The 10,739-nt window shown below is 26.3% G+C and overlaps 1 protein-coding gene across 1 annotated transcript; it reads right to left on the minus strand.

Annotated features, from left to right (window-relative positions):
• Positions 1-3,413: 3,413 nt before the first annotated feature.
• LOC137832754 (MADS-box protein JOINTLESS) lies at positions 3,414-10,227 on the minus strand. Its single transcript, XM_068641086.2, has 8 exons — positions 9,737-10,227; positions 6,849-6,930; positions 5,534-5,592; positions 5,344-5,443; positions 5,221-5,262; positions 4,060-4,098; positions 3,801-3,886; positions 3,414-3,707 (listed from the first exon to the last, which is right to left on the minus strand). Exons 1-8 carry the CDS (start codon positions 9,916-9,918, stop codon positions 3,680-3,682), a joined length of 618 nt encoding a protein of 205 aa, XP_068497187.2. The 5' UTR covers positions 9,919-10,227; the 3' UTR covers positions 3,414-3,679.
• Positions 10,228-10,739: the final 512 nt, after the last annotated feature.

Genomic DNA, 10,739 nt, shown 5'->3' on the forward strand with positions numbered 1-10,739 from the left:
AAAATTATCAAATTCTAACTAAGTTTAAAAACTAAAATAATTAGTTACTATTGAAATAAATTAAAGACTAGTCTAAAAATTAAAAAAATTATTAGTATTTAAAATAATTTTTATTATTAAATAAAAATTTATAAAGTGATTTTTAATTTGGTATTTAATTATTAATTATTAAAGTTTTAGTTATTAATATTTTAAATTTTAAATTAATCTTTAAAAGACTAATTAATACTCATTTATGATTTAAGATATTAGTACTAAAATTGTGATAGTTAACTTAGATTTCAATTTATTGTTATTTAATGAGTTTTTTTAGTGATGGTTAGTGTTGTCTCTTTCTTATCTCTTTTTTACTCTTTTTAAATCAACTTTCAAAATTTGGAATTAATATATTTCTGAAAAAAAGTGTTTATTTGAAAATTGATTTTAAGAAATATTCATTTCTATTTTGATTTTAATATTTTAATTTATAAAAAAAATAGCTATTTCTTTTAGATAAACTCGGCCATATGCCTGATTGAGTCTTCTAAATCAAAATTGTTCAGTTAATAAAACGCATTTACAGTTTTTAATTAAAACAAATTAATACGGTAATGATTAAAATTATAACTAATTTAGCTTTTATTGTGTATGTTTGATTATTACTAAATGAATTAAATTTGAAAAACCTACTTACTTTATTATTGTGTATTATGTTTCTAAATGCATAAAGTGTATTTTGTCAAGTTTTGTACACTTATGTTTGTGCTTGCTTCAGTTTATTTTTCCTACAATTGTGATTTTATGGCTGATTTGTTTAAATTTTGCATTGGAATAAAAGGATGTGGATTGGCAACCTATTGATAACATGGGTATTTATCTTGTCTTGTTAAAATACTTTTTATCCATCGGATTAATTCAATTTATTCATATTTTTCATTACTATCAGTATTATAGAAAGAATGAAAATGGTTATTTATGTTATCTTAAATATAGATAAAGGTCACATTATACTAGAAAAATAGGAACAATTAGATTATATGAAAGTAAATTAAATTTAATCATATTTAATTATGGTAGAAAAAACAGGTTTAGAGTTACTCGTAATTTTTTTGTTAAGGAAATGCATGTGTTGATAAGTTGACTAATTTATGATTTAGTCATAGAGAACCATTTCATTGGTATAATAAGTTTCCATCTGGTTTGTTGTTAGAATTCTTTATTGAATAGTTATAGTTTATATATGTATCGTTTTTGTTAGCATATGAGTTTTGGTTTATTTTTCCATATTTTTTTTCTTTTTTTAATAATATTTTTTTATGTGATGGCAGATGATTGTTGTTGTTTGAGATGTCAGCTTAACTGAGATGTCAAGTTGCATAGTGATACCTAATATGAAAACTTTTATAAAAAAAAATAATAATAATCTCCCTTCATAATATAGTATAAAGTTTAATATGGTATCAAAGTTGTTAAGAGTTCTACTATGTTGAGATTTGAGTTTATCTTCTTGATTTTTTTTGTGTAAACACGATGTCCTCTACATGAGGGTGTATGTTAGAAATTTTATTTTGACTAAAGATAATGGTAAGGTGTTAAAGCCTAATATTAAGAATGTAAATAATTTATATAAGTGTATTAATAAACATTTTAGTCACTATTTAACTTTTATATTTTTATATATTATAATATTTTGGTCTATTAAAATGCAAAGTTGATATCTAAAAGTGGCCCCAAAACTATATTGGAGTAACTATCACTACAAGAAAATTATTTAATACCAATAATTAGTCAATGTGATTAAGTTAGATACTATTTTATAAACTAAAAAAATTATTAGTATTTAAAGTAGTTTCTATTATCAATAAAATTTTATAAAATAGTTTTTATATTGATATTTAATATCACCTACCAAACTTTTAGTTACTAACTACTTTAAATTCTAAATTAAGTTTTAATTAGAAGCTAATTCAAAATCTAGTAAAATCTTAGTAGCCAAGAAAATCATGAAATAGAAATCAATTTTTAGAGACCAAAATAATTAGTTGTAATAGTAACTAAATTAGAGACCATTTTGGAAACTAAAAAAAAAATTGGTTTCTAAATTAGTTTCTATTATTTTCTATTAATGTTAAATAGTTTCTAAATTGATCTCTAATTAGCAACCAAGGTTTTAGAGACTAAATTTAGAAACTAAATAATTGGTAGATAAAACCTTTGTTGCTAATTAGATACCAATTTAGAAACTATTTAACCATAATAGAAAATAATAGAAACTAATTTAGAAACCAATTTTTGTTTTAGTTTCTAAAATGGTCTCTAATTTAGTTACTATTGGAACTAATTATTTTGGTTTCTAAAAATTGGTTTCTATTTGATGATTTTCTTGTAGTGTAATGATGCCAATATAAAAACTATTTTACATACCAATAATTTTCTAGTTTATAAAAGAGTTAAATATATTTTCCATTATTGTACTATAATGTATAATTGATTTTTGTCGATAATTCAAATCTTACAATTCTTGGATACTTGTAAAATGGGTCTTCCTAGTGTTTTTTCATGTAATCTTTTACAAAATAATATTTAACTTAGTCATTATAACTATTTTTTTTCTAAATTAGTTATTTTCTTGTCAATGCATGTTTGGTTTTTTCTACATGACTTTTTACAATTAAAAAAAAATATATTTATAACATTATACATTTGATTATCTCACACGAAGGTAAATTTAGTCATATTTATTATATCAACAATTATATATAACAATAAATATTAAAACACTTATCTCAACTTAAAATAAAATATATTTCCGACAAATTAAAATGTCTAACTCATTTCACATTTTTTATTATAAGATGTGAAAAATTTGCATAACTTATCTCTAATTAAGTTTTATTTTCAAAATTTTAATGTACAATTAAAAAATCTAACAAAGTTATGTTAATAGTTTTTCATTTAAAAATTGATTATTTCAAACAAAAATATTTCTCATATCAACCATTATACACAATAATAAAAGATTTAAAAAAATTATGTATACAATAAAATAGGACAGATTAAAATATTTAAGTCACTTCAAATTTTCTACTATAATCTAATTAAGTCTTGTAGACGAGGGTTCGAACACTACATTCACCAATTTCACAATTTCACAATTTAAATTGTCAAACATAGTTAAATAAAGAAAAAAACACATATACATAAATAAAAATAATTTATCCAATTCTAGGTCAATTAGTATCTTTTAATTAAATCATTTTTCATCTAATCGTTGAAATAAAGCTTTATTTATCTATATTATATAGACAATATGTTACATCAATATAAATTTGTTGTATTATTTATATAAATTAAAATTAATGCATATATATATTTTTTAAAATATATTAAATTTTAATAAAATTTGATGAAATGATAATGTAACCGTTAAATTGGTAAAATTATTCTTTATTATATATATATATATATATATATAAATAATTTAGAGTAGTAGGTTAAAGTTTAAGTTTAAAGTGATACATTAACCTAGCAAATTTGGAGATGATTATAGCTGAATGCATTACTGTTATGCTAACAAACAGAAATTAGCAGAAAAGAAAAAACTAAGAGACTTTGAAATGACCACCTTCTGTATACATGAATCTTTTCTTTTTCTTGTTGATTCACTCTTCCTTTTTCTCACTAACATTGCTCTGAAACTCTATTTTGAGTCAGAAGGAAAAGGTAGCCTGCAAAGGACATGCATGAAAATAATGAAGTTCCTCACAATGTTCATTCATGAGTTCTAAAGCCATATCAAACAAAACTTCATTGAAACTTACCCCAATGTGAGGGAGGTGTCAAAGGATTGCTCTTGTTCATGCTCATGTCTCTGGACTGAACAAATTTCATTCCTAGAACTTATCCTCTACAATGACAAAGAAGAGGAACTGTAAAAGAGATCACATACTAATAAAAACAGTTCAGCTAAGTGTTTTTGACTGTTAACTGTGATTTACATTGAAAACCAAAGCAGAGTACACTCATAGAATACATTTTACTTTGGATTTCTTAATAATATAGGAAGTGAAAATTTGTTACCTGTTTTAGCAGTCGGTTATCTTCCATGAGTTTGTTTTGCTGCTTAGAGAAATGAGAAGTGATAATTAAGCATCATTGAACCAGATTATTGATGCAGAAGAATTATGACAGCCATACAAAACTATATATGACATTTCTTAGCTCAACATGTCTAAAAGAAATGAACTAATCAACCAATCAAATTCATTACTTTGTTGTATACTAACATACTTGTCCAGTTTATTTTGTTGAGTTACTGAATTAACATGTATTATTGGATTCACAGTGAATTAACATAAATATAGTGTTTAGTAGTTAAATTGTTAATACCTCAATATACAAATTTTGGATTTATATTTGTTTATCGTGTGAAATATTCACATTGTGACTACTAAGTATTAAAACTCTCAACAACAAAAAAATTTCAGCAAAGAATAAATAAATTAAAAAAAATATTTTGAAAATGTCTCAACTTTTATATAATTTCCAAAACCACACTTCTAAAATTACAATCCAAAAGCATTACAAACCAGCAAAATACAAACAAAAAATTCAAGTAGTTATTGATGCATGATATAAATCAATCATATTTATACTAATGATTTACTTTTCATTAGACATATTAATTTAATTAATCTCAATGAAATGAGATTGTGCTGATACGAGTGTAATTGAATTTGGATCTTTTAAACAAAAAATTAGGTTTGAATCTTGTAGATAAATACAATATACTATGGAAAGAAACTTTACTAAAAAAGCTCATAAACTTTATTAAAAAAGCTAAGACGTTGTTTATTTAAAGATTGACCTTTAATAAAGTCTACATCACATTTATGACATAATAAAAAAATCCTAATACCTAGTAATGTTTTTGTTTGTTGGTAAGTGAAATTGTGGTGGGTAATCACACAAGAATTTATGTCAAATTTATTCATAAAATATATTAAAAGAAGTTAACAAATTTGAGACTGAATATATTTTAAGAAGCTCAAATAAATTCTATATAAAAGCTGTTTAAACAATCCATGTCTAGATTCTAGGAGTGTTAATGTAAACTCTGCAGATCTGCATAAAATTCATTATACTAACATGATGCATAATTACTATATGATATTTTTTAGTGAAGCATAGTTGAATAAATGCTAAGTATAACTATAATTAGAAAATTTATATGGTGTTTACCTTTTGAGTAAGGATATTGATATCTCTTATAAAGTTTTGAACCTGAAAGACATAGCAGAAGTTGAATGTTAAAGAGTGTGAGCAGAAATGTAAATTTGTGTAAGGTAGAGAAGAGTGATGAACCTTGGCTTTATAAACACAGTTCAAGGATGACTCAAGTCGTCCTTCTAATTTCTGTAGTTCCTTGAAGCTCAATCCTTGCAGTTCTTCTCCATTCAGTTGTCTAAGATCAAAGTGTAAAATTACAATACATGGAATCATAAAATAAACCCTTTTGTGTTGAAATCATCAACATTTTCCTTGTTAGAAATACCTCATTTCACGACTTCTGTCTACCAATTCCTTCTTCAAATAAGCATGACTGCTTCTAATCTGTACAATGACCAGAGAAATTGGAGCCACACTACTACAAAATATGACATTTGCTAACATACATACTAAATTAGCTTCTAGTCACAATCTTATCTTCTTTTCAAAATCTTGCGTAATTCAGGATATAAAGACAAAAGAAAAAAGTGAGGTAGTTGAAGTTGAAGGTGGATTATGTTACATGCCCTTAAAATAATCTTTCAAGCTGCTTAAATACCACTGGTGTAAATTGTTCTCCTGATATATGCACATGAGAATGGGACATTTGTGATAGTGAAGGTGAACAATGCTCTATTAAAGTTTTTACCTACATCTATCAAAGTTCAACTTGTTGATATTCTTGTGAAATTCTTGCTACCGGTTTAGCTCAACAACATTTGTTCTGGGAATGTTCGACTTGTACTCCCGGTTTGAGGAGGGTTCTTAACTTTATTTTTTGGGATAGACAGTTTGTGTTAGATTGTATAGGTCAAACGGTCTGCATCTAGTATTGTGTTAGACAATATACTCTGGATTAGACGGTGTTAGATAATTTACACAGGGTTAGACGGTGTTAGACAATCTATACAGAGTTAGACGGTCTACACATGATTATAGACAATTAGCGTCTACTTAGTGTTAAACCATCTACTCTATTAAGTGTTAGACGATCAACTTTGGATTAGACTATCAAATCTTGGTGTTAGACAATCTACACAGGGTTAGACGGTCTACACATGATTATAGACAATTAGCGTCTACTTAATATTAGACAGTCTACAAAGGATTTGATGATCAACGTCTACTTAATGTTAAACCATCTATTATATTAAGTGTTAGACGATCAACTCTATAATAGATTATCAAATCTTGGTGTTAGACAATCTACACAGGGTTAGACGGTCTACACATGATTATAGACAATTAGCATCTACTTAATATTAGACAGTCTACAAAGGATTTGATGATCAACGTCTACTTAGTGTTAAACCATCTACGCTATTGAGTGTTAGACAATCAACTCTGGAATAGACTATCAACGTCTTCTTCTGAAGTAGATACTCTTTGTCTTGTCTTTCCTATAGTCTTGCACTCTTCTTGTAGAGACGATAATCAATATGTTTTTTTTTTCTCTTACCTTCACTCCTTCAATCACATAATCATACCATCCTGTTTCTATAATATTCAGAATCATGAATATTGATTTTTTTTGCTATTCAAATCCTTGAATGCACAATAAAACTCCACTGGTGGAATAAAAAATAAAAACAAAAAAGTACCTGTTCCGTGGGAGGTAACTGGTCTAGTTTGTCTTGGTTAAACTCTGACCGTAAAATATGTCTTTCTGTTATTTTCTGCATACTTCAAATAACGAAAAAAAGGTTGCACGTTAATTTCTTTAGGGCTAGAAAAGAACTTGGATTTTTTTATGTTTTCTGTTTAAACTATATATGAGATCAAATATCTATTATGAAAATTTACATAAATATATCCACCTTTAATTGGAAAATTTGATAACAAATGTATAAAATATAAATAATACATATAATACTGTCATTCAATCATAAACTCCTAATAACTTATTTTTTCTAATAATTATATCTAATATAATTTTTTGTTAGCTGATGATACAATTTTTTTCAGTATCCTTCCTTTATTTCCTTTTAAATTTGTTCCACTAAATACATCATATTTATAATAAAATTTTCTATCTCCTCTTGGCCGATTCTTAGGCTAATTTTGGGAGTTCACTATTTTACTCAAGAAAAAACTTTGCACCAATAATTTTCCAGTGAAAATGTATAATAACTAATTAAAAGTTACATCAACCCAAATTTTTAATTAATTAATATTGTAAAAAAATTATACCAACAATCTATAGAAATTAAATTCAGATTTAGTTAATCCAAACCTTTCAAGGAATTTGATCATTAAGCTGATATATAAAGAAAGAAATGATAATACCTCTCTTCAGCCAAAGATTAATTAACTTTGTGGTTATCAGATCTCCAGCCAATAATTGACCTGTTCTTGATTAAATTTGTAAATGCATAGCTTTGAAATTATTCTTAGTGACTTTATCCTAACTTAATTTGATCTTAAACTTATACAATATATCAATATGGTTTATGAGTTCAGTTTTGATACACTTTTTTATAGTTTCTTTCACACTCTGATCAAACAATTAAAAACCAAAGCTATAAACTTAGAGTTTAATGTAATTAATGCTGTTTTTCATGATCAGTATTTCAATCATATAACTCAACTCAATGAATTAACTCTATAAAAGACCCATAAAGTAACAATTAGAGATGAAAAATCAATCCATTTTTTTGGTATTGTCTAAAGTCATCCCAATTTTAATGGAGAATTATAATAAGGTTGGATATAATTATAAGTAATATCTGATTTTTTAAATTGGCACGACGATAGAAATGAATATATTCATATTCACATTATCCACGACTTCATATGTATTTCCTTTTCAAACTACTAAAACATATTTAACTTATTAGGTAAAGTAAGAAATTTCTAAGTAAGCCATTTGTTGAGTTTAACTTTTTTGAATAATTATTTAATATTTATATAATTATTATTTGATACTTTAGAAAAAAAAATATGTATCTTTTTATCCTTAAACACTTAATAAAATCAAGTTTTTTTATATTTTTTTTTAAATATTTAATGAGACAATTGGATATAAATATAAATTTTTATCTAAAAAATAGAATGTACGTAGTAATCATACCCGCACCCACTCTCTTATCATCTAGTTACAACATTATCAATAAATATCTTATTAATAAAATATCAATAATACTAATTCTTGTCATCTTGTTACAACATTATCAATAAATACCTTATTAATAAAATATCAATACAACTAATAATAGTGTTTAAATTACACTTGATTTTTCTCTCATGTTAAAATTACTCGTGTATTAATAATTGAACATAATTGCATTTTGGATTTTTTCCCAAAATATACAAATTTCTTTACAGTGATGATTGTTAGATATTATTAGATATAATTAGATATTATTTGATATTATGAGATATTATAGATATGGTTATATATTTCATATTTATGTAATGGGCTTAACCCATATGTTTCTTTACCTATATAAACATAACCCTATGTATTCAATATACACAAGGGATTTATCCTATTCTTTCTTTTTCTTTAATATGGTATCAAAGTCATTTTCGAGTCTATCCTATCGAATATTTGTTAGGTTTATCAGGTCACCACTCATATGCACGAGCTTCTATCTATCACTCTCAGCGTGAGGGGGTGTGATGGAGATTCCACATCGACTAGAGATTAGAGTCTTTCATTGTATATAAGTGGGTGCAAACCTCAATCCTATGAACCGGTTTTATGGGGTTGAGTTAGACTTAAAGTCCATTTCTTAACGTGCACAACAAATTTTGTCTAGAATACTTTTTGTATTTTAAAATCACAAAATGAATACTAGTTGATAAAGACCCCTTTCAATCCCTACTGATTCATGCAAATATACAACCACTTCACTACATACAGTAGCAGCATAATCAACTCATCATTCCCTACATACTTACATTCCACTACACAATTACCTATATTTCCAATATATAATCCATAAATCATACCTTAAACAGTTCAAAGAGGGTGTGAATAAAGTATATATTAAACAGTTCCATTAATAATTTCATGAAAAAAAGTGAAGTTAGAAAAACAAATACTACTGATATATGACAGCAATTACTACTAGTTTATACAACTAAAATGACTCATGAAATTTTTGTAAAGTTTCTTCAAAACAACACTTAGAAAAATGATATAAATGAACTTTTGTATACTAGTGTATGCAGAAACCAATTTTAACAATGTTACACTAAGGAACACCAATCCGCATGTGCATGGGATGAATCATGAATGTTAAGAACAAGGTTTACACAAAGCATACAATTTTGTTTCGAGTTTTTTTCCTTGTTTACCCTCTGAAACAGCAATCCAAACATGATGATAACATTTGAAACAAAATCCATGTGGAGTGAACCCTAAACCCTAGAGACATTATTACAAATTAAGGAATGATAAATTTTGAATTGAAAGAAACAGGTGAATTGATCTGTGTGTGGTGAACTCGAACATGGGGAAGTGTGCGTGGGAAGAAGAAAGTACCTTGAACTTGCATAGTCGAAGAGTTTGCCACCAGGTGAAAAGACCATGAGAGCAATCTCAGCATCACAGAGAAGAGAAAGCTCACGTGCCTTCTTCAAAAGCCCACTCTTCCTCTTTGAAAATGTGACCTGCCTCGCAGTCACGTTCACGATCTTCTTGATCGGTATCTTCTTCCTCACCATTTTGGTCAACAGCGATCAGCAAGACCATACAATTCTGGCTTTATTGCTTCTGAGACTCATCAAGTTTCACATGAAATAAAAAGATTGAGAAAAGGAAATAAAAAGATTAGTAATTTGGGTTTTAAAATAGATGGTTTGGCGAAAATTGCGTGTAAGAGAGGAAAAGAAAGTGATTGTTAAGATGCTGAGAAAAGGATTGTGGTGGAAGGCGAAAGAGCAGAAGGAACCCTAGGTAAATGGGGGCGAAAGAGAAGAAGAAAAAGAGAAGAAGAAGTTAAGAAGAAGAAACCTAACCTGAGAAAGAAAGATGGATGCAGGGAAGACAAAGTTATCTCAACATTTATTATCGTACTCACTGACACATCAATCCACGCATTTTTACAGGCTTCTTCCACAATATCTACCTTTTACTACTTTTGGACGAACAACTTAGCTTCAACTATATATAAATACTTTTTTTATTACTCAACTATTCATCCTTCAAAACATTTCCTCTTACTCAAAATATTTCTATTTGCGTATTATTTTTTAAACTGAGAACGGAGAAATCCTAATATTCGATATAACCGACCGTCATTAATATATATATATATATATATATATATATATATATATTAAACGTGTTCAATAAATAACAATAATAATTAAAAAAAAATTAAGAATTATGGTTATTACTAAATTTAGATGAGATCATACCAATATATCCTTATAAATTATGAATCATGCTATAAATCAGTTAACAACTTAAATTTGATTGATTTTATCATCACAGTAAAAATCCATAACTAAATACTATAAATAAATAAATATGTTTTTATCAA

The sequence above is a fragment of the Phaseolus vulgaris genome, chromosome 6 (genome assembly GCF_051622355.1).
Source record: "Phaseolus vulgaris cultivar YP4 chromosome 6, ASM5162235v1, whole genome shotgun sequence".
Classification (NCBI taxonomy): Eukaryota; Viridiplantae; Streptophyta; class Magnoliopsida; order Fabales; family Fabaceae; genus Phaseolus; species Phaseolus vulgaris.